Source organism: Channa argus, chromosome 24 (genome assembly GCF_033026475.1).
Source record: "Channa argus isolate prfri chromosome 24, Channa argus male v1.0, whole genome shotgun sequence".
In the NCBI taxonomy this organism is placed as follows: Eukaryota; Metazoa; Chordata; class Actinopteri; order Anabantiformes; family Channidae; genus Channa; species Channa argus.
In genome coordinates, this window is record NC_090220.1 from 5,286,521 (window position 1) to 5,311,655 (window position 25,135).

The following is a 25,135-nucleotide window of genomic DNA, read 5'->3' on the forward strand; positions in this document are numbered from 1 at the left end:
TGGGCACAGAGGGTGAGGATTACATAATTCCTCATTTATTCAATGTTGGGAGAAAGAGACCGTCATAGAGGGCAATAGGATATTACGCATCATTTGAAAACTATGTGTTTTGAATAACACACTAACCTAAGAAAACTTAATGTGACCTCAAAAGTTGTGCACGTCATATCAACTAAGTTTAATGCTGGTGCCACAACAAAATCGATTATTGTAGATATTTTAATTTTTTATGCAAATGGTGTAATGCATTTTACCATTTTGCATGTATCGTTAAGATAGTAAAACTATAACAAGAATTAAAATTAAGACATTAAAGTTCCTGAAGAAATGTTTAAAGGTGTATTTGCATTTTTTTTATATCTAGCATTATTTTTGTTTGTTAGCTTGTTTAAGTAGCAGTTCTTATTTAAGATATAAATAAAATATTTTCCAAAATTGTCAGAGCATCACATTTACTTGAACAACTCACATTTACTTAAACAACCACAGGATGTAAACTCCTTTAGTCCTACAGAGATGCAATGATCTTTAATGTGTGTATGATTTTAAAAAGACAGGATGAGTTCTGTTGAGCATGATTAGAAGACATAAAACAGACTAACCTAAAAACACAAACCACCTAGTCTATGACTGTACACATACAGACTGTGTAAAGCTGTACAAAACACACCAGTATTGAAACAAAATACACCGTAGACAAGTACACTTTGCACCACTGGAGTTTAATTCAATCATAAATGAGCTCTGAGTAAAAATATCTTTGCTCCATAATTATTTCATTTGGCAATTAATATATCCTTAATCTTACCAACTGTAACTCATATTCATCAGATTTATATGCATTTGTTATAGAATATAAATGTATAATCCTGCTCCTACTTTGAGCTAAATTTATGCCTGGTGGAGGTTCTGTGTCTTGTAACTAAGTTATAACATACAGGCCTAGCAGATCATAAAATGACAACAAAGAAGCACTTAATTAAAATTTGAAAATACACAGGTATTTCAGTGTGTTAGTGTGCTTGTAAACAATGAGTTTTATGTGATTGTTGCCCAATAGGACTGAGAAATAATAAAAGAAGAAGCTGGTTATTGTAAACATTAAGCAATGACTCAAATCCCACTGAATGTGTAAAAGCACATCATATAAATCATTGTAGTTAAAAGACTTGATGAATGTAACCATAGCTCTTTTCACATGTTGAAGCTGCAGCAGCTGCAGCATTTGTTTTTGTCAGACAAGGTCCTAGCTTAAGAGCTCACCTCTGCACACTGAGGTGTCATTTTGTACACTTCATACTGATATGGTGCATGCACACTACAGGATCAAGTACACCCTAGGCCCATGCGTACTAACACAGGATCCCATTCAGCAGGCCCTGGATGCCATAAGCACATTGGTGTAATCCCTGCAGACTACTGAAACGGGTAACTGGATCACTTCTTTTAAAAGCACCTTAATGGATTGGCCTGGCCGTTGACTTTCTTTTTAATACAAAGCACATCGATGTCGATCATACTGATGTGCATGATCAAAGAATCCACCACTCTGTGACCGAGTTGCTCTTTCTAGATTCTACATGTGGAAGCGCCACTATAGAATGTTACAAAACCAGGTTTCTGACCGGCTGTCCTTGAAAAGGCCACTAGAATGTCCCGTCTTTTTAATATGAAAGAAAGTTACAGTTGTATCACAGACAAGGGCAGGATTTACTGCAACGGATGCTAAAAAACAGCAATTAGACCTAAAAGAAAAATCACCTTGGCTGTAAGTCATACTGTCGTACTAACATGTTGCACGTGGCATACTAATGTTCATTGAGAATAAGCTGATGGCTTTATAATCTAACACAAATGCAACATCCACTGCCTTGAGCCAAGTCCTTCACACTTGTGATTTGTCATTACACTGATTCGTTTTCAGTGTTAAGTCTCAGCTTTGAGTCTTGCACGGCCTCAGTCACACATCTAAGAAGGCACATATGAGTTTAGGACCACTGTGACCTACATACACAGACAACAGTACTCATAAGATGACCTACCCCTTTTGTGTGATCTGTGGTAACGTCAAGCCTTCCCTTGGCCTGCTAGTTATCCAGAGCAGGGCGAGATAGAAAAGTCTTTAGTGCGGCTGGAGTCTTACCTACCACCCAAAACCCTCTCACCGCTGCCACAGCAACATAGAGCGGATTACTGGACTGTACCATTCTGTTGTTAGAGGGGATTAGAGTTCACACAACATGGCCCCTTTCTGGGTGTGTGCGTGTCCCACAAATGATAGAGATTACCACAATCGGCATTCTCATTTGAGCTCCACACGCAGATAATTTTACTCTCCGCCTCGGGCAGTTAAAGACAAGATGTATGCCCTTAAAGTGGTAAACTGATAATGCCCAGAAACTGTCCCTTTAAAATGTACCGCTCAAGAGGATTCTTGGGAAATTAAATTTTCTCTGTTACAGATGTTCACTGGTGTGCCTGAACCCTACCTGAACTGAGCAATAACAAATAATACGCACACTCCGTACTGTAGCCCATGCATACATTTATGATTTCTGTGCATGTTTCATCCACTGACTGATACCATGGAACATCAATTGACTGGTGAAGAATTATTTCTAAGACTTAGACACATACGAGATCAGTATTAAATGCAGAGAGGATCAGATTGTGTGACTTTAGTATCTTTGATGAGGCCTAAGTTCAAGACAGGGAGTCATCTCACTATTGCTTGTGGCAGATTAGTGTTGACTTCAGCAACAAGCCAATGTGTACCACTGCAAAACAGCATCTGTTCCGACATAAACATAAACTTAAACACTGGCAAAATTGTACATTACCAACATCAACACTACAAATGCTTGTGAGTGTAAATACATAAACATATACTTAAAATAAACATAAGTAACATCACACTAGATTTTTACCACATTTTTGCAGATGCACAATGACTTAACTTATATTTACATTTAATCATTAGGCAGACATATTTATCCAGAGTGAGTTTCAAAACCTAAGTCGAGGAGAAAAGATTAAAGCAAAGTGCTATGAGAAGAAAAGTTTCCATTCCATGAGACAGAAGTTCAAGATAGTATAGATATGAAAAGGAGTTTTTTTGGCATAGGAAGATGTGGAGGGATTCTGTCTTCAAAAGTTTTTTTTTTAAATAATGGGAGTAAGGCTGTTGAGAGTGCAAAGTTTGGTAGCTCGTTTCACCATCAAGCCAGCACTGAGCTGATTTTATATATGGATATTTGTTATTTTACTGATAATGACTTGATCAGTTTTGTTTAAGTCTTGTCAGACTAACAATACACAGCACAGAGTTGTGCTGTGTATTGTTGTAAGGAAGTGGGTGACTTTACCTTTTCAACACACTTCTTAGGGCCACCGGGGTCGAGATGGTTGGGCTGCTGTCTCAGTGACGTGACAGACAGCTGCCTCTGGAGCCGCAACACTTCCTTCTGAGACTCCCTGAGAAGCTTCTCTATTTCCACTCTGCCAGATGGATCAGGGGACCCCTACACAAAAATATGCACATATGCATAAGGACTGCCACAAATTCATTATGTTACCAGTTTATAGAAATATTATTATAGGTATTTGCATTGCAAATTAATTATTCACATAATGATCATCTCAATCTATAATGTGTCTTCAGGGATCATTATGTTACATTAAACATTACATTAAACATTTATCCTCCCTCCCTGCCACACTTGTCACATGGGGGAAAGGCAAAGGCCAGAATTTCTCACTAGAGCAATGCAGAGCTCAATCTGTAAGACCCTGAACACAACAGATGGCCACATTCATGAGAGGCAACTCTTAGATCACTAGATCAGTAATTAAAGCAGGCACTTAGAAAGGCAGACTATTCTTGCGCTGTCATCTAGGCAACAGCAGTGACGCAGCCTTTGTAAGACAAGCTTGGGAGGGTGTTTGCATATGTAGTACTCATATTGTCCAGCAGAGAGTGAGCTAGTAGCAATATGAGCCTGTGTAGGGATTATGAGTATGGTTCAGTGACACAGTAGAGACAAATTTTAGGAAGAGCTGTGGTTTAAACTTAACCAGGCTTTTAGTTGAAAATGAATAGCATCCAAATTTCTAAGACTTAGACTTATTAAAACAGTTACTGTGAAACTGAACTTATAAATACCTTAATGGTGCCAAGTCGTGCCTCCAGCTCTCGGCACTCCTGCTGTAGGGAAGCAATCTCTTTGTCCTTAGACAGCAGAGTATCGGCATGCTGGGCAAGGTCACGAGCTCGCTGACGGGCAAACGCCCTCTTGCACTGTTCAACTGACCCAGGTCTCATCAGTGACGGAGAATTCACCTGTACAAGAGAAATAAGGTATATACAGTATTTTAATCCCCAGACAGGAGAAAGACATTATAAACACACCACAGTAAGGAAGTCAGATTCTACTGTCCAGTCACTGGGCAGAGCGATTCCATCAGGGTTTTGTGAGCAATGTATTGCTCTCAGTTTGGTTATTTACTTCCAAGATAAGAAGCAAACCAACTCATTTTCGAACAATACTGTACATATACAAAACTATTACAGCTGCTCCCAAACAGCAGTTTAATAAATACTGCTAAACTTAAAACACATTTCATTTCTTGTTGGTATAGTTTCACGAGAGTTATGCTGGTCTGTCCTTCAGTGAGCAGCAGCAGGTGAGAGGAGCGCAGGTGCCCATGCCATACACAGCAGGTAGGACATACTGCAAATGTACAGATACAGTGCCTTATGCAGCTTTTCATTAGAATAATCTTACAATAGATTTTATTTCATCAGATTTCATCATTGTGTTAATTTCACATTGAAGAAATATTTATCAACCAAGTGACTGACTAAATCACTTTTAATTTGTGGGGTTTGGAAAATTACTTTTATCAAAAGACAAATGTTACTATTTTAGTTACTTCTTGTGATAAAAGAACATTTGCACTAGCTTAATGTGCAACATTTTAGACATACATATTGTTGAAGATGCTGAATGTCAGTGTTTAGAGGGTTTTAGTGTCTTTATATATCCTTACAAAAAACCAACACTTCCCAGTCCTCTTCTGTTTAAATCATCAGCCTAACAGCTCGATATGTCATCTATACTCATCATATTTTTTATCTGAAGATTGATCTAAAAAAATAATTGCATATTCGTATCCATGTCTCTTCAGTCACTGAATATGATGCTCATTTTTTAAATGTCATTTTAATTCAAGACTTTCAGCACAACATAAAACTATGGTCAGCAGGGCTCCAATCATGACGTGCTCAACTATTGCATTCGCCTCATAACGTTGATGTAGTGAATTTAATGGTGGTGTTAGATGATGTCTCAGATTCAGATTTAGGGTCAACAAGCTGTGAAAATGTGAGAGGACTTTTAATTGTGTTGTATACCACTTTGAGGTTGGCTTCCTGTAGTTTTCGAGCTCTCTCTTCCAGCCTCTTAGCGAGAACTGCCAGCTCTGTATTCTTTCTCCTCAGCCGCCTGACCTTCTCCTCAGTCTCTGGGGCACTGCTCTTCCGCTAAACGTACAGGAAACAAACACAATCATCAGACAATGCCTGCAGCTAAAAACCTACAAAGACACGGCAAACAAAAAGTCACACAATCCAGGAAGGCCTATTAATACTTTAAAGAGGGGATCGGTATACTTCCTGGTTTATATCCTCTGTGTGTCAACAGTAGAAACTCAAAATATACATTTGTCAGGCTAACATACAACAGAATAGTTATCTATATATTACATAACTGAAAAAAAGGACAAAGAAAGCACCACACTGAAACAATGCATACTACAGTAGATAAAGGTTTTATTCAACATGTCTCCATTTCTAGGAAGCTTTCTCTCAGGACTACAAGCTCTGTTTTTTTTAGTCTTACCAGCAGGACATTCTCCTCTCTCAGTGTGGTGCAAGTCTTCTCTAGTTCATCGAGGGCTCGCAAGAGTTCCGAGTTTTGTCGCACCAAGAACCCATAGTCAGTGCCATTCTGAAACAAAAGCACAACAAAAAACTTTAAACACCAGGGCACACAACCATACTTTATTACAATTTTTTAAAGATTCATTTTTATATCTGTACATTTCTGTATAATGTCTTAAATCAGGTCTCATTTCTGAGATGTAGAAAAGCTTTCCTCTGCCATCAGCCAATGTTTACATACAGCTACAGTGGCTAATAGCAGCTGACAGATCACAGCCTACTGAAAAGGCTTTTCATTTGATCAACTCAATCAGTCTGCCACCAGCACTGAACATCCATATACCACAATGACTTAGCAGAAGAGGAGCAGGAGCTGTGTTTGTGCACTGCTGTGCACTGTGTGGAGAGGAGCAGAGACAGTGAAATAGGGCAAGAAGACTTAGAAAATGTGATTAGACAGTATTCACTACTTTTTTTAATAATTGTTTTGATCACAGATTTCATTTCATTTTATATTATTTTTTATAATCAATTTACGCCCTTCACAAGGGCAGCAATAAAAGTTTTGCTCTTGTGTAACACACGAATTTATGCACTTTCTTAACATTTTCCTTGTAGATGCTCTCAAGCTGTCTTGTAGACAAGAACACCAATTAACTGTGATCTCAGGCTTCTTAATAAATTATCTCTTGGGCTGAAAGTCTAGGCTTTAGATCTTTCTGGAGAACATTAATTGAACTGTTCCATAGCCAGTCTTATTTTAGCTATATTGTTAGATAGACATTAACCTTCCTTCAATTCACTAGCAGTTGATAAAGTGTAATATTCCTGGGTGGTGCACTAATTAGCTATTTATCTTTTGAGCTCTAAGTGAAGAAACAGCTGAACAAAGCAGCAGTCAATGTGGCAGATAGTCGATATTTTGCTCAAGACTGTCATGAGCGTTTAGAATTCCTTCATTTGAATGCTAGCGATGCCACAGTGCCTGAGTGTGTCTGTGTCAGAGATGCTCTAAACGATCCCTGGATCTTAGGGGGAGGGGTTAACCACATCTGCAAGCACAACAACTCACCAAGCTGACTCTTGCCTACTGTATGACAAGAAAGCAGTTAGTGTAAAGGGTAATGTCTGTGAAGGTTCTCAGTCATCCAGGGTTGGTTATCTGGTTGGAGTCATAGCAACTGGACTTCTTTCTTTTTGATTGGAAACCGCTTCATCTCACCTGAAGCAGGCTTGACTATGTTCTTACCCACACCTACTAAAACCAACAGAGATCTGAACAAACAAATAAGTATAGTGTTTCTTCAAACTGGGATAAATAACTGTATAAACAAAGGGCACAGATGGTCGAACATGTAAAAAACCAGTAAAATCATTTAAATGTTTGCCATTGTGTCTCCATAATAGTTGTATGATCTCACCGCTAACCTGACACAGCTCCCTGTATGCAATGAAACGTCTATAACAGAACACACTATTAAAAATACTGGGATGTCATGGGTCAGAAAAAAAAAATCATGTACTGGTGGTATTGTGACATTATGTTGCAGACACAATATTTTGACAGAAATTATTAACATATTAACTAATAACAAAAGTAATTAAGAGAGCACTACATTTAATCTGCATTGACCTCCGCATCAAAGTTATAGAATTTTATGATCGTCAATGGACCGAATGCAGGATATATATATATATATATGTATATGAACAATAGTTACTGTACTTGTTAATTGCGTGTTTTAGTGAATTCCCAATACTGTCTAAATTGGACAGTAAAGGTTGCAATCAAAGCAAAGACACATTTTGTTACAATAGGCAAAAAAGATGCTTCGCAGAAGACATTTACAATCAATACAAACACTTAGTCAGCAGGTATATTCTTCTTCAACTTGAATCCTGTCTTTAGACAGCTTGGCACAGATCTTTAAATTTTTATTTCCTTCTGGTTAAGCATGATAGTGATCCAAATATTTGACCTACTACTAACTACTGAAGCTTTTAAACCACTTCACATTAAATTATATCATAAACATTTTTATTAATGAAAAGCCCATTTTTTATATGTATGGCCTTTCAAAGCATTAAAATAGAGTAAACAACTCTCTATTGCAAATGACCTCAAAATGCAGCCTAGTTAAGGGAGAGGCCTCTGCTCCCAAGTAGGACAACAGTCATGTTGAAATGACTACAGTATATCACATATTACATGACAATTTTACAGTAACTCTACACCAAGCCAGCAAAGCATAAAGCAAAACTCCAGACTTTGTTGAACGTACAAGTGTGGGCTACTAGCAAACATTCTTTAATACCTTAAAGTGAAGTACTGTAGCTCTCATATTAACTTCTATGTCCTTGAGAATTACTTTTCAATCAGTTATTGGTGTCAGCTGGTCCCACTGTTCCAGTCTTCCTCTCAGGCTAATAATGCTAAAGCGCAATCAATCACCTCAGAGTAAGGCCAGCCAGAGTGAACTCTCCCTATATTCTTATTCTAATGATCTTGGAATCTGTCCATGTCTTGTAATTGTTCCTTAGGAGTGACACTAAAGGCTCTTCTTTAAACATGATGTAATGGTAACTTCTTATAAAGTTAAACCCACTCTGAGCTCGTTTCTCTTGCTTCCACAGAAAAGGGCGATAAGGTTTGTTCAAGGGCAGTGTGTAAGCATTCAGCCAGATATCCAATCTTTCATACCAGTCCTGTTTTCATATGAAGCTGGCTCAGCAAGCAAGCCAGATGTAACTCAGTAGCAGGAGGGCAGGGTTCTCTACACGACCGTCTGTCAGGAGAAGTCGGGCTGTGTGCAAGGCAGACAGGGCTAATGGTGCCATCTCCCTGTTCTATGTTTGACTCTCTGTCTACTCTAATTGCAGATACACGCAGAAAACTGAAAAGAGGGTCTATTACACACACACACACACACACACAAACACACTGAACTGACATTGGTCACAATAATTATACTGTTCGCAAATATTCTCTTGTGCGATATTTTTTTTAGCTAAAGAAAAGTTGATTTTTTGGGGGGCTGGTGACGGCCCAGCACAAACATATTGTCTTTTATTGCCCTTGAAAGTAGAAACTACTTAAGCAATGCAGTCATTTTAATATGGTTTATCATAAACAAACCTTTCATACTCAAGCTAGTTCAAATGAGAAGAAACACTTACACAAATGCTCCACTAGTTTTATTGCTAGTAATAAGCAGACACTGGCAAGTCTCAGTGTTTCAAAAAGAGCAGGCTACAGTGCCTCTTGATTATGTGGGTCAGTTGCAGTTTTATATGCCACTGAGGGCCTAAATGAAAATGCCTTAGGGGATTTCTGCAATTCATCTTCTTTGTAGGTATCCTACTGGCAATGTTGAGAAGTAAGACCAGATATGGCTAGGTATAGACTAAAATACTGTAAAATCAACATATTTATAATTGTTTTATTGTTGCAACCATAATACTCACTTGGAAAGACCAGAACACACAGAGCAAGGCTAAGGATAGACAGTGTTTTCTATTCTTACAGTTTTGTTATAGTTTGTGGTAAATTTATCTATAGTGTTTTACATTCACATTTTCCTGATTTTCTTCTTATTTATTCTTCCTGACCAATTTTTTTTAAACGCATTTGACCAAACTGTTATGGAGAGTAGATGCTAAATATATTTTTATTGGTGTTTTAACTAAATAAGAAACTTCTAATACATGTTAACATAAATTTAAATAGCTCAACAAATGTTTAGGGGCCTATTCTTACATATTCATAAGTTGACACAAGCAGATCTTTCATTTATTTGGCATCCACAGCAAGCTTTTGTTCAGCGTATGGAAATGTCTATAGCAGGGTTTTACAGAAACACCAACATCAGCATTTTTAAACGAGAGCTAGAAATCCCCCACTATAAACCTTTTGAAGAGACTGCAAGAAAAATACACAGACACGTATAGGTGCACACAAAAACACACACTTTGCCATTGTTAAGTCTTTGTTGTTTGTGATAACTGAAGCAGTTGTATAAAAGCCTCAATCTGTCATTGGTGCAAAACATCAATTCACCCGAAGTCCATACATTCATGCAATCACAGGGTCTACTGCTGAAGCAATACATCAAAACACTACACCAGAATAATACCAACTGTGGTCTGAAGCTTTGAAAACTTTTATTTTATATAGTTAAGTTGTTTCCCAATAAGCTTCTGATATACCCACTACCACAGCACAAAGATCATTGCTGGCTAGATTTGGATGGGAACACAGAGGCGTAACTGAATAAACCATTCAGTGAATTGTTGAAATTAAATGTGTTTGCTGCCTGTACAGTTGAGTTCAATCTCTCAAATGTGAGTCTACATTTACCTTTTTTAAGCAGAACAACTATTAAAATTACAACACACAAGGTATATTAATAAAATTGCAGACTTTCATTGACCAGTGTTGCTCAGTGGTTTGGAATAAAGGAGACAGTCTGCTGAATCTGGAAATGTCGTTTAATTAATCCCTGTCTGCTGCCAACAATAATGGAAGGGGAAAAACCCAGAGACCCAACCCACAGAGACCCACCCCACAAACATGATTGAAGAAAAGCCGCCTGTGCACAGATTTAATTACCAGAAAAGGGGAAAAACAACAACAACAACCCAACCAGCCAAACAAACAAGGCCTGACTTACATACAATGTGGAGCCAAAATGGAACCAATGAACCAATCTCTGCCTTTTAAAACATTAGTGGTTCTCTAATGACATTTTCTGAGAAGCTCTGCTGCCCAAAATCCTCAAAAGATATGAAACAGTTAAAGAATATATTTTGATCTCCTGCACCTTGTCTTCTACAATAAACTATTTTTAATTCTTACCTAATTACCATCTCTTCTGGTTTAGCATGGTACAACTGCACTGTCTCCAATTCTCTGCAAGAAAATTACTAAATATATTTTACTGTATTAAAAAGCACCCATTCCAAGCCTGTGTTTTGCCCTAATTACTTTGGTCACCGCAGCAAAATATATTTTATTCAGAGGACAGAAAAGTAGGCTATAGCAATGCTTTATACTTTCTTATGGTTAGGAAACAAGGACTTTATTATTTGCAAAGGTCTCAAACAAAGCAGAAAAATATCTCATATGAACAACATATGAAAAGAACCATAATGCTGTTTGTGTCTTGAGGTGTTTTTATAAACGGCAGCTCTGTCCCTGTACTCATATATAAACCATGAGGAAGCCCTCTTAAGTGTCCCCTCAAATCCCCTTCTGTATTTATCACGACTCATATCTCCGGGGGTACCTGACGGTGACAGATTAGGGGGTCTCTCACACGCTGTTAAGAGAACAAAGAACCAACACACTCCTTTACTTTAACGCCCCCAGGCATCTAGCAATCTACCTCCACTGCACTTCATACAAATGTCCTTTGGGAGAGGTCGTGCAAAAATAAAAAGCAGCGTCTGAAAATGCTTGTTAGTGCCTTTGTCCTTCCACACTGTATGACAGAACATACATAAGATCTGCATACACTTAAGCTGTCGGTTTTATATCCAGTATCCAGTGTTGTGGTGTAAAATGTAAAGACTTTTCCTACTGTGTACTTCATTCTCTGTGAGTTTTGATACAGCCACATGGCTAATTTATTTGTTATATGACTATTAGTGATTTCATGCATAAAATAAGCTGAGAAATTAACATGGTCACAATTCTTTAGCACCTATAATAAATAACCAATCCCTTCAGCTTTCAAATTATGTCTGTATTATGATTTGAAGCTGTCTCAGGCCTCTCATGTACAAAACCATTACAACATTGCCATACAGCTCCAGTAATTATAATCCACACTGGCATGACTGCCTCACCACTCTGTAGTCGACAAATAAAAAATTTAAAAATAAATCACAAACTCAGAGGATCCAAGGGCATAATAAGATGTCAGACATACAGAGAAGATCCGGCCTTTAAAAAGGCAAAAGTGGAGCAGGAGGAGGGGTCACCAAATTATTCAATTTAGAGCATTGTCAGCAAAAAAAGGAAGAGGAGAGACAGAATGTGCTGGAGATGATTCGTTTCTCCTCTGAACCTCCACTAGCTTCAACCTGACAGCATTAGAATAGAATTTTTTATCTTGTCAAAGAAAATTGCATATGTATACAAGCCCCTCAACCCCCATTCCTAATGGCAACAACCTGCTTTAATGTTTAACACCACATCAGTTATTACAGGGAAAGAAAATGGCTGAATGTGAGAAAGATATATTCATGAGCTTGCACACCGTGCCTGCACACACAAAGACATACATGCACAAAGAACAATGACTCTTGACTAATGTACTAGGTAATATTAAATTGCATATAGTATTTCAAATTTGCAATCTGTGTTGGTTTTCTTAATACGGTCACCAAAAAGTAAAAGGAAACAATAATGCAAATTTACATAGTAATGAAGTACTTTGGCTGCATCTGGACTATGAACTGACAGGTAAGTGAGGCAAATATTAAACTGCTTTTGTTAACTAAAGCTTTTATTATTTACATACTGACCTGACCTCTACAAGCTACGATGAAGTCAGCCAGTGCATAAAGTTAATTGAACATCTATTGAACCCCAAAGGACCCTGCTGCCACTCTAGTGACGGCCATCACTAAAGCCAGCATCTCATTACTTAGATCTCAATGCTGAAGAACAAAAACATTTCCCTCGATACCGTCAGCATGGACTACTGTTACTAACATACTTTATATTATCATTAGCATATACTAAATGAATAAAACCAAAATAAAAAATAAAAAATGTGTATCTACTTAAGAGATTACTCGTTCCTGGGTTTTCTGTGTATTTCTGTGTCACACACAAACAGTAAATTATAACATAACAGCAGAGAAAACAAATGTTGCACTGCTTGCAACACCAAACACTATTACAGTGTTCCACCACCAACCTACAGTATACAAGTCATGTCAAATAAATGTACATCCAGTGAAGGCACTATAGTAATAAATAGGCCAGAGTGACCTTTCCTGACATTAAGCTGCTCAACAGATTGAGTCTCCCTTTCCTCCTCCGGGCGAAAAGCATTTCCCATTGTAAGGGGGAACATGGGTAATTGTGGGTTTAATCTTGCCAGCACTTCGGGAGCAGGACCAGAAATGTCACAGACAAAGGAAACCTCTCGGAGGGCACCAAATATCTGGGTATGAGCCAATGAATGTAAACACGCTTTATACAGCCTTATTGACATTTTAATGTTTGCCAAACAGAATCAGTGCAAAACATTAGTATAAATGCCCAGTGCTTGCTTTGTGAATTCCAAAGTATATATGGTGTAAAAGTGGACACCAGGGATATGGCTCCACACTGGACCTGAGCTTCATTATGAAGACAGTGTCTGGCCCCTGTTTCACAAAGAGTGTCTGCACCAGAAGAAGAAGAACAACAACAACAACCTTTATTTTCATTGAGCACATACACATATTGCACATACAAGTTACAATCAAATTCTTTCTCTACATTTAACCCATTTCTCTGGGGGGAGATGGGTTAAATCGTTGCCTTCTGCATCCCAATCTAATGCTGTGCCACCAGGCTCCCACCAGACAGACCGCAGACAGATGCTGATGTTTGTGTTGCGAGAAGGTGAGAGACCAATATTCCAGAGGTTCCTGTCTCGCTGATATATCAATTATTCACAAGTTATAACAAAGCTGCCTAGTAAAACACAATCATATGTACACATGCTCATACAAGCATGACCCTATTAATTAAAAAGAGCCACATGGAATCAGCAACAGTCAGGCCAGGAAGTTCAATGCAGGATTCATGGTATTATCTTTACAGTACCAGTGCTCGGTTGTGAATGTGAACAATACTTTTTAAGTTAGAGTGAAGCCAAACCTGGCGCAGATGTGCTTATATTAAGACTGAATAAAAGACACACCTTTTGAAGGACGTCAGACTTTGCCAGGCTGGCCTTAGCTCCGTTATGTCCTATGCTGTAACTGAGTGATCACAGCTATGCCCCTACAGGTTGATCAAGTAAAATAACTGTCTTCATCTCTTTGTGCTATAGCTCCATTTAGAACTCCCACCATGTTACGCCCAACAATCATTAGACAGGCAGCCATATGGTGTCCAGATAGGTGTTAAAGACTTGAATTCACAGAGGACCACACAGTCAACAAACTCTTTAGCATTCAGTGAAATCAGGCTTTGTTTCTTTTGTGATATGTAAAGAAAACAGCTTCACAGATTTACTGTCAAAAGACTAATATATTTTCTGAGCTATATAATTACCAAAACCAGACATCTGTGACAAATTTGTTCATAAACACATTTTTTAGGAATCTTCACCCTTATATCCATAGCTGAAGAATGTTTACTATAACTTCATAAATGAGAATAAGGACCAAAAAATATTTACCTACTTTCATGAGCCCTTATCAACATGTAGAGGCTCAATGACTATGAAAAGTAAGACATCACCTATAAATTCCATGCCACTTAAACCACATTTGGGCCAATTTTCCTAAACTTGTTTAGCCAACAAAATGAAAGCAATGTCTAAAATACAATCCACAGAATAACATTTTGCTTTGAAGGGTGAGCCGCACTAGATCATGGAGATCTTTTGATTAAAATCACCTTTACTGTAAGCCACCCTGCTGTATTCCATTTATACCCAGCCAAGTCGAGGTATACTGAACTTTAATTTGGCTCTACAATACTTGCTCACCGTTTTCCATCTTATTAAACAGGACTAGAGTGAGTCATTATATTATTATAAAATAAAATGCATTCAGTTTTACCAACTCACACACACACACATGCACATTATCAATTATGTTCGGAACTGGTGATAATTAAACATAAGAATGATGGCAGTCGTCTGATGCAAATAATGGTGTAATTATAAACAATCTCAGAGTGACAGCAACCCAAGTGCCACCTCCCATGGGTCTGAAATGGCTAAATAATAATTTCTAATGTATTATTTAATGCTCGTCCCTGAGGTTGTATGCTAACCATTCATTAGGACTTTATACTACACTGTGACTGCAAAGCTGTGGTAGGGGTGGGGAAGACCGCAGGCAGTGTTGCACACAGATTACTACCTTGCTCAGATGAGGTAATCCTGTCTCAACATACATACATACATACATACATACATACATAAATAAATAAATAAATAAAGGGGTTTTATGGAAGAATTTGTGGTAAAACATGCTCTACTACTTTCTCTCTAATAACAAGAGAATAAATACAGTATAACTCAAAAGTGCTTATAACTAATAGCTGGCATCGCTTTCCCAGCAATGTACTGTGTGATACAAATAAGCTAAAAACCAAAACCTCAAACTTAGCAGAGCATTTAAATAATTTGATTATAAGAAAAGACTGACAATAAAGACAATGTTGTGACAACTTAATATTGCTCACATTGGTTAAGCTGCCTTTGTATGTTGCTCTTCACAGTGCACGATGAAAACATTGTGTGGCATGATTTGCCAATATTCAAACTGTTTTTACTGATTGTGTTTCGTTCAGTTAAACACAATTATTTCATATGTTTCGAAATGTAACCATTATACTTCTATAATTGTTATTGCTATTGCTGAATTTCAAAGGTCTCTTCTAGAGTAACGTATAGAGTAAAGTTCACACTGTTCTTTAAAGCATTGTCTCTTAATATCCAAGCATCAAATGACTACATGAAAATCTAATGGGTTGATTTTCTGACAGATATTCTATCCTTAAAACATGTACAGAGGAGTGATATTACTGACCGTGGAACATAGTACCTAATCGGTAAAATGTTAGCATTAAGATCATTGTAATCTAACACACAATAATCCAGCTACAGAACAAGTTAAAGGGGTGGTCTTGCCCCCCCCCCATTCAACTTAACTGGAAAGTGTGTACAAACTGATTGTTACTGTACATGTTTCATTATGTTACAGTGTAGTACTCTGTATATTAATATAATTCTAAAGTTCTTCAGTTTTATATATTTATATGAAAATCTATTAAACTGATACTTTTAATAAATAAGACTGGGGATTGACATTTTCATGTCCGCCATCAAGAATGATAACAGAAGCCAAGAAATGCTCCACACGTACCTTACGTAATCCTTCCAATTCAAAACCATTGAGGTTTGCATACAGTGAGTGGTGCCTTTTTCCCAACAATGGCGTTGAAGTGACATTAGCCTTGGTTGGGACAGTGTTGTCCGAGAGACCATGTTCATGTTGAGTATTACTCTGCTCTTCTGACCTTTTCAACTCCCGCTGTTGTTGTTCAGGAGCTTCCGCTTCCTCATGGATCTCCATCTCTGCATGTGCCGGTGCAGGCTCGGGCTGCTCAGGCCGAGTGCACAAGTCATACATCACTCTGTCAAAGTCAAGTAGTGCAGACAGGATCAATATGACCAAAGGAGGTGTCCAGGCAAGACCAAGCCATCACAGGCTTTTTATTTGTTGGAGGAGAATAACTCAGGTCAGCTGTGCTAGGTTGAGTCAGAAAATAGATGTCACCGTCCTTCCTTCTGCCGACAGTTCATACTGTATGTGCCTTTTCACAGCTAAGGTGCAGTGTCTGAAACCATGCAAAGGCTTGTTTTTCCATGGTTATCAATAACCCAACAACAAGCGGAGTTTAGGCAAAAAAAAAAAAAAAAAAAAAATGTAAAAAAGTGGAGGTGTTGTAATTTGCTTAGAATTACAGTAAATGTAGCACATTCAAGAAAGGACCAGTAAGTGATCAACCAGGAGTTGTAAAGTACCTCCTCCTTTTCTGTGCTATGACGTTTTTTAAAAATTAGGACAATCAGATCTAAAGGGATATTACGTATTTTTGGCTTTGGCTTCTAAAGGGAAATTGATGAATGTTATTGTCACAGCATTCTTGAACATGCTAGTATTTATCTGTTTCAGTTTCTTCTTCCCCCGCGACATGCCTTACCGGTCTTCGTTCATGCATCACAAAGATACACAAGTCTAATTCTTATCATACTTGGTGCTGAAACAGTGCATGTAGGCCTAACTGAAACCGCAAACAAGAAGAAACGTGCAACGATCTAACTAACAGGTCTCCTTTCCCGTTCCCATTTTCTCAGTGCAGCTGAGATGTGGGTGGCATGTCGACTCTGAGTCCGTCCTCACGGATGTTGCCGTATCAAAAAGCGTTTCATCCAGGCACATTTAGAGTCAACAGTGTATCTTAATCCTGTCTTGGTTACAGCTCCGTGTAGGTGAAGAAAGAGGATGAAGGGAAAAATGTGTGTGTAAGACAGTGAGTGTTCCTGAGAGGAGGGGGTAGGGAGGACTGCTCCCATCGTCCTATCACAAAAAGGCAGCCTATGAGACGGTGCCCAATCATTACCACGACTACAGCTCGTTTCCATGGAGCTGACGCTGGAATGATGTTGGCTGCCTATTGATTGTTCAAGAGGCAGTACACACTGCAACACAGAGAGGCAGACAGAGGCACAAGTGTGTCCATTCTAGAATAGAAGTGATGTTTAACTGCAGTTACGCTCTATAAAAACAGACATTTCTGACAAAGTGTTAAATGCTCCCATGTTTTACTACTTAAGCCTTAGACATAGACATTAATAAACATGTAAAGCAGCTTGTCTGACTCTGCAAAAGAGCTGGTTTATATAACCTCGCTGCCTTCCACTCTCTCAGGTAATACAGCTAATTGTCTATCAAATGAGCAAAGCAGCTCAATAAACCCCCTTAATGAGCAGCAGCCTAAATAAGACCCAAGGGGGGTAAGGGGTTGGGGGGGTTGTCAGGTTATTTGGACATCTGGTTAAATCTTTACTTAACCATGACATACTATACATAGATTAGTGTCAATGTAGCACAAATATAAGTATGCATATATCAACAGTAAAATTAAAAAATAGGCATAAATACATTTTTGACATGTTTGTCCATTGGTTACTTATTAGATCGATAATCATAAGTAGGTTCTTGTTTTCTAAATTGTTATGCACATAAACAGAGGCATTTGTTGAAGGTTATTAAATTATTACCTAGAAGCCATAAGGTACAGACAGTGAACGATTACCATTGCATCTGACACTGGGTGACATCAATCTTCTTTATTTTGAATTGACAACAATAGAGTAAACATCTACTGTAGGTACCATGAGTCTGTCTTGAGCAGTCAGACTGAGTTTATACATTGCTATCTCAAAATGGTAACACATATGCGCTTCTTATTTTGCCATTTGATTTCACTGCATTTCACCGCTTCAGTCTTTTTCATAATTAATTACAGAGTGCTCACAAGACCATGTCATTACTAACCTAAAGACTGAAACCAACCCTTTCGTGAAATCCACTGAACAGAATTTCTAATCTGCTTCTGCTGCTTTGATAATAATAATTAAATCCCTAAATAGGGACAGAGTTGCTGACAGCAAAACAGCCACCAAAGAACAAAATATGCGCTTAATGCTATACACATGATAACTGCCCCAAGCAAGGATACATGACGACATGAGCATAAACAAAGAAAATCATTAAGTCAGCTTATTACTCTACACAGAAATGAGCTGTAGTAAGGTTAATCATGGCACAGTGTCAATAATATCCCATCACGCTGACATACTACATTCTGACAGAGCATCCGTGTCTACCTGTCTGTCATGAGTCTGACGAGAAGGCTGACATGAAAATTGGGACAGGGAGGGAAGTAAGCATCTTTGGAATTTAGCAAGCTAAACAGCAAATTCAATAGCTGCCAGGTGTCTGTGACATTACAGTATCACCACACCTCTAGTACAGTCGTAGTAGACCAGCAGTAGTAATTTGCAAATGCCACAACACAAATGTCCAAAAATTAACTAAATCCCAAACCCGGTTGTGAATACAACAGCGATGTCTAAGCCGGGCTGTGTAAGACATATGAAACAACCAAACTCGCATTTCTGTTCAGACCAGTGACGAGCTTTGATTCTTATTTTATTTACTTTCTGTGAAACCTTGACCCAAAATTAAAGACATGGATACATACTGACCTACTTCCACCACTCTAAAATTAAGCATGAACAGGTCCACCCACACTTTCTACGCCCATCTCTCCTCTGCCGTACTTCATTCACCCTCTCTCACAACATTTTGTAGTGTGACACATCCTAATAGCTACTCTCTGCAGAAATGTTCCCAGTAGTTTTACCCTTTGCTGCTGGCAGAGCATCACTGCTGCCTTTTTCTCAAATTGGGCGGCCTTAGAACAATACCACGCACTGAGCATAGCGTGAAATGAGTGGGTGATATATTTAACATTTCCATATTGTCTTCACTTGATACTGAAAATGGGTTTTGTTAAATGTAAATCTAACTTGTGTCTGTTTACAAGAAAATGCCCTTGGGCTCCTTTGAGCAAACACAGTATTATTTTCTGATATATCTCACAGCAAACCTACCTCTCTTTCTGCAGCACCTTTTTAAATAAAATGTCTCAACTTTAAAAAAAAACATTGTCCTCCAAAACAAAAGAGCATTAAGACTATGCTGGAAAAACATCTTGCAAGAAAAAACACAACAAAAACCAATTTACTATACACAGCACGTTTAGTTCATGTTGATTCACCTTCTGAAATTCTTAGTGGAAACAATATATTTGAAAATACAAAACAGCTTACCTCCATATTTCTCTCCATGCATTTGGTGGGGGGTGACTCATGTGACCCAGGGGGCTGGCTGCCCCACCCTGCATTGGGAGTGTTGCGAGGGTGACAAATTTTCCTGCTCCAACAGGTGTCCACGACCGCAGCAGGAGTGCAGGGGTCAGGTGTAGACAAGTCCCTGCCTGAAGGCTGCTTTTGGTGGTCTTGTTTGTTGTTGTTCTTAGCTGTGTGGGAGGCCCTCTGAGATCTTGGTAGCGTCCAACGTCCAAAGGAAGCTTCTTTTCCCTTCTGAGTGGGCTTTCTCGAGAGACGTTTAAAACTGTAGCTGGGGTGTTCTGTTCTCTGCTTCCCTTGCAACAGTCTTTCATAGGCCTGTAGCAGGTGGCAGAGGAAGATGGCCTTTTCTAGTTCAAATTCCTGCCTTTGATGCAATTTATAGACTGCCTGCTCACCATTTATCTTCTCAGACGGTGTCAGCAGCAACTGCTGAAGCTTTGTATAGGTTTCTCCACTGCACAAACAAAAAGTCTCGTTCCATGTGGACTTAACCTTTCTATATTGTCCACAGTCTTTAAACTTCACCTGCTTAGCCAGCACACTCCAGTATCTTCTAGAGTGCCTGTCCTTTTGACACCAATGCCTGGCTGTCACCTCCCTCACAGCCCACTGTTGTTCCCTCTCCGCTTCCTCCCGCAGGTGTCTTAGCTCCACACAGAGGTGTCTGTGAACCTGCTGTGTTCGAGTCTTCTCTGCTTCCAAATCAGCACGCAGCTTCTCTAGTCCTTGTCCATAATCTGTCTGGCTCTGGCATGATTTCTTGGATGACAGTGCCAGAGTGTTATCCCTATCTCCCATCAGGATGTCACATTCATAACACAATGTGTGAGGAAAGTTAAGGCACTCATTTCTCAAGAGGGGCCAATGATCAGGAGTAAGAAGAAGTGCTGATGGATGATGGATGCAGTCATGCAGCATGCAATTATCACACCATCCACTGGGCAAATAAGACAGTAGAGGATGTGAGAGAAACAGCAAAGAATCAGGTATGACTTTTTAGACCAATATTCTGACAAGAAATACCATGTTTCTATTAAGGTGAGAGCAAAAGGTAATGATGTAAAAATCACTCAGCTTCAGAAGAATGAATGAAGAATGATGTTAATGATGTTAGGACTTAAAGTTCAAGAAAAATAAACACAAATTAAAACGTGCCGTTACTCGTTATGAGTATGTAGAAAGAAACCTACTAGAAACCACCTCTTTGTGGAGAGGAGCAAATAAAACTATGGTGACAGATGCAAACAGTATAGTTTAATTATTTTCTATTTTCAATTGTTCTTTAGTATTGATGATGATATTTTCATTTATATAACTTTGACATGGTTTCATGAGCATATGCCACCATCCTGTAGGTGTAAGTCAGAACTAACACCAAAATTAGAACAAGCTGTCAGTTCTCAGTCAAAGCAGCACGATCTACGATTGATAGAGATTCTGGTAAGAAGAAGGTGAGGATGCAACAGGTGAACCGGTGAACTTCAGTTTAAAAAAAAAAAATGCAAACACGAAGCTTCGTTACCTTTTATTAGTGTAGGCAGGTTTTCCCATCACAAACTAACGGTGTCCATATGGCCGCTGGGACACGGTTCGTATTACAAATAGCTTAGGTTGGGGATTTCAGTTAGTGACTAGCTAATTAAATAGCTCACTTTAACGAACTATTACGTGGTCAAGTAACGTTAGGTGAGACAAAATAGGTAACAGTTCGATAAGAACCGTGTGTAGTTTATTAGCCATGTAACAAGCCCTGTCTGGCTAACTAACGGTAACTATCGGTTAGCTAGTGTTAGCTTACCGTTAACTTTTCGAGCATGACTTGTATCAAACTCACCTCTCGGCGGTCACAACTATTATGTTTAGCTGTTGGTCAAATACGTCATCCTCTTTCAAGCAACATACTTTTATAGCATTAACATGAGCTATACAGCACACTGAGGCGTTAGTTGTTAAAAATCCTCAGGGCCATGCAGAGGGTTTGTTTATGTGTCAAGTTCCACTGTCACAGGCTGCGTCCACCGTCAGTCTGCCGCTGGCCTGTCCACCAACCGTGATGCCTTCAAGCGCTTCAGTCCTTTTTTCTTCACTGAAAGACGTGTAACAAAGTTTTGCTTGACGTCCATTTAAATGACTGGTTTCAGCAATGCAAGTTTTCAATTGAGACTGAACGAGCGAGGAGAAGAACGGAAAGCTACTGTCACTGAATATAATAATTCGCGTAATAAAACCCTTTATGTCTCAGGACTTGTTGGATGTATCCCCACCATCCCTTCACACTGTATATTCCTCTCACCCTAAGCATTTAAATGCCCCTTTTCTTATTTACACTTTACATTATATGAGTTGATTGTGTGCGTTTTATAATAATCCCACTGTTACCGCCATTCCCTGAAGGCAACATGATCAATCAGTCCAGCCAATTTCTGTGAGATGGATGACCACTAGTGGCCACAGGCTGCTAGTGCTCCACTTTGTCCGCTGGGTTTGTTGCAGTGGGAACAGACGTTGATATCCTGAAGGGTACTTGTTTTTTTATTTTTTATCTTTTTCGTTTGTTTTTTCATCATACAAAGTTATTGGTTTGGTCAAGTCAAGTGGGCTGAAGATAACAGCTGCACTCTTTTCCTATTTTTGACTTGTTAAGTTATGTTGTGCCTGAATGCTTTCATTTCAGAATCCTGGTGTGTATGCTTCATCATTTTATACTTAAACTCATTGTGTTAATAATACTAGCGCATTTGCCCACTGTCAAAATTCAAAGTATCATATGCAAAAACATTCTTCTTCTTTTAAATTGTGACCTTTACATTGAATGTTGTGTTACTAGTTGTTTTACCATCTTTTACTTACACATTTATTTTTTCTGAGCAATATCACAACTTGTGTGTTTAAACTCCTCGGGCATGTTTGTGTGCAGGCCACTGCATGTATTTAATACAACACTGAAAAATGTTCTATATGTCGCAGTTTCTCTGTAATAGGGGGAGGACAAAGCAGATGGGGGACACAATTGATTGCACTGAGATAGATTTATGTAATAAGAGCTAGGTATTTGAATGCCTCACACATAACCCAAGCACATTTTACAAAGAAAACAATCTAATTGTGCAACCCCTGATCCACATACACTATGACTCTAATAACTTAACAAAACCAACTACCTTTTTCTTGTTTTGTTTTTTGTTTTTTTTGTGAGTATGTAATTAAACAGAATGTAGGGTTTAACATGATGCCTGTCACCTCAATAAGATGCTTCCTGAGATGTTGTTGTTTTTTTTCAAAAGCAACATTAAAAAGTATAAATTCTCAAAGCTTTCAATATCATGTTACTAAAATGATTCTAGAGTCAAAGCATACCCCCACTGACCCCTGGGTGGCATTTACTGTAAGGCTGGACATGTAATTTATATTCTTGTATTATAGTCCTTCATCTATTTTTTATTCATTTTTTATATTTCTTTATATATTATTTCCAGAAAATGTATAAATTCAACCTGGAAGTTGTTTTCTTTTCCACAATCATCACTTGAGGGAATCTGGAATCTAAAAAAAACACAAAGACAGCCAAAGAGAGAGAATCGGCATGCCACACTCTGATATCAGGGTGTCCTTGGGTTGCTCCCTTTCTTATTTCTGTCTGTTCACTGCCATCTGCTCACATGTGGCAGGCTGTTGGGAAGATGTGGAAAGACATAGAAAGGGGGAGCAAATGCACTGACTCAACCTAAACTCTTCCTGGGAGAAGAGTTTTAAAGAACAACATTTTACTTATAAGAGTTTATTCCTACACTATAAAACCCCTAACAACATGTTTCTGGAATAGATTCATCTGGACCTGACTGTACACCTGCCTTGACTGTTGACCTTGACTGTTCATATGCATTTCTAGATACATTTCTGTCGGTGCATATTGTGCATCTCCCATGACATATTCTGTTCTACATTGGCCTGTGGCTAAGTGTGACACGGAGCTTTAAACAATACCACTGTACAACACCTGTATTTCCTTACAGGTTTTACTAAACATGATACTGTTAAGGTTAGGTAATGCAGTAGTAGTTTTTTGTTATCAATATTGCTTAAAACAAATGTTAGCTCAAGTCTATCTATTAAAACATGATTTTGAATTTAATAATTACATCACAGTAGAGCAACTGACAGGAAGGATAATAACCTGTCTTCATAGGCCACTTAAAATAATAATATTTGTGTCAATTTCTAATTCAAGATCCTCAAATTTAGATAACCCATGTCTGTGTGAACTTTATATACAAGCCCAGGTGATCCATGAACATATCTGGACAATTGAAAGTAGACTCCAACCACATGTTCAACAGCTGACCTCACTAAATCAACAACACACTACCAAGTTATCTATTCCAGAAGCTTCATTATTCCCAGCTCATAATGGCCCCTTTGCTCGGAAATTTATCCGAGAGACGAGGAGCCTAGTCTTCCTTGAACCTTTTTGTTCCTTTAGTCCTTTTGTTTGCAGTAGCTTTGTTTCTTATCTATCTTATCCCCGTTAACTGTGGCTGCACAAACACCTGAGGTCACGTACAGACATCCATCAACACCTTGGGGGAAGAATATTATGCAGTCTTATGTTATGCACTGTCTGGTATCTTTTGAGACTGCTCAAGTGACTGCTTTTCCTTTCTTTACGGTAAACAGGTAATGAGCAATGTTCAGTAAATCTGGAAACCTTATGTGGTACTTTTACTACTGTAAACATTAAATGTATGTGCATTTCTATTGAAATCACAGAACATGATAAATAAAATTCATGTTATAGATGTAATGTAATTTTATACAGATTACTGCAATGCAACATTATCTATTATTGTACACGTGCAGTACAATTTGAAGTAATGTATTGGTTTTTACAGTAGACACTCAGGTTTCTGTGATACTGTTTTATTTGTTTCATTTTTTTATATTATTTAGGAGAATTTTAAAGCAGCTATAATATCAATATATTTTACTATTTCATTTAGACATGAATCACACAAGTACTTTTATGTGAGGGGGGATAGGTATAGTTATGAACCCACCAAGATTCGTCAGCTGATGTATTCTGAAGTTCCCTCTCAGCTCAGTGGAGCACTTGTTCTTTTTGCAGAGGATTGTTTTGGGTGGTTTTTTTTGGGGGGTGCAGAACTTTTAGGTTTTGGTCCCATGTCACTTAAAGGTGTAACTATCACCGGGCGTTAGCCTCCTCATACATCAACTGTGAGTAACAGCCAGGCATGTGCATCTTTATCTTTCTAATCCTGTGCTGGAGGTTAACGAAAAATGAGCCTACTGTAAGATTTGTATTTTGGCTCAGCCTTTGATTTAGGTGACACCATAGGAAGAAACCCTGAAATAGTCTTTGAAAACATGATCCTGGTTATGGACACTCTGCACGCTTCTCTGCATCATAGTAGGATTAGTATTTGGAGGAACTTACTATTAGTCAGATGCACAATGTGAAGGAGCTTCTGTTTTTTACAGTATGCTACAGAAC

The 25,135-nt window shown here is 38.4% G+C and overlaps 1 protein-coding gene across 11 annotated transcripts in view; it reads right to left on the reverse strand.

Moving 5' to 3' along the window:
* The window catches only part of LOC137108966 (peripheral-type benzodiazepine receptor-associated protein 1-like), a 45,867-nt gene extending 24,195 nt beyond the window's left edge, over positions 1 to 21,672 (reverse strand). For 4 of the 11 annotated variants that reach the window (XM_067494196.1, XM_067494197.1, XM_067494195.1 and 1 more), the window contains exons 1-6: positions 21,149 to 21,671; positions 19,585 to 20,563; positions 5,901 to 6,008; positions 5,414 to 5,542; positions 4,163 to 4,339; positions 3,366 to 3,521 (exon numbers count right to left, since the gene is read on the reverse strand). In XM_067494196.1, the coding sequence (XP_067350297.1) occupies positions 3,366 to 3,521; positions 4,163 to 4,339; positions 5,414 to 5,542; positions 5,901 to 6,008; positions 19,585 to 20,563; positions 21,149 to 21,177 (1,578 nt within the window). In that variant the 5' untranslated portion in view covers positions 21,178 to 21,671. Of the gene's footprint in view, positions 1 to 3,365; positions 3,522 to 4,162; positions 4,340 to 5,413; positions 5,543 to 5,900; positions 6,009 to 16,045; positions 17,341 to 19,584; positions 20,564 to 21,148 lie in introns of those variants that run through there. The other 7 variants (XM_067494202.1, XM_067494193.1, XM_067494198.1 and 4 more) reach the window with 5 other exon arrangements.
* Positions 21,673 to 25,135: the final 3,463 nt, after the last annotated feature.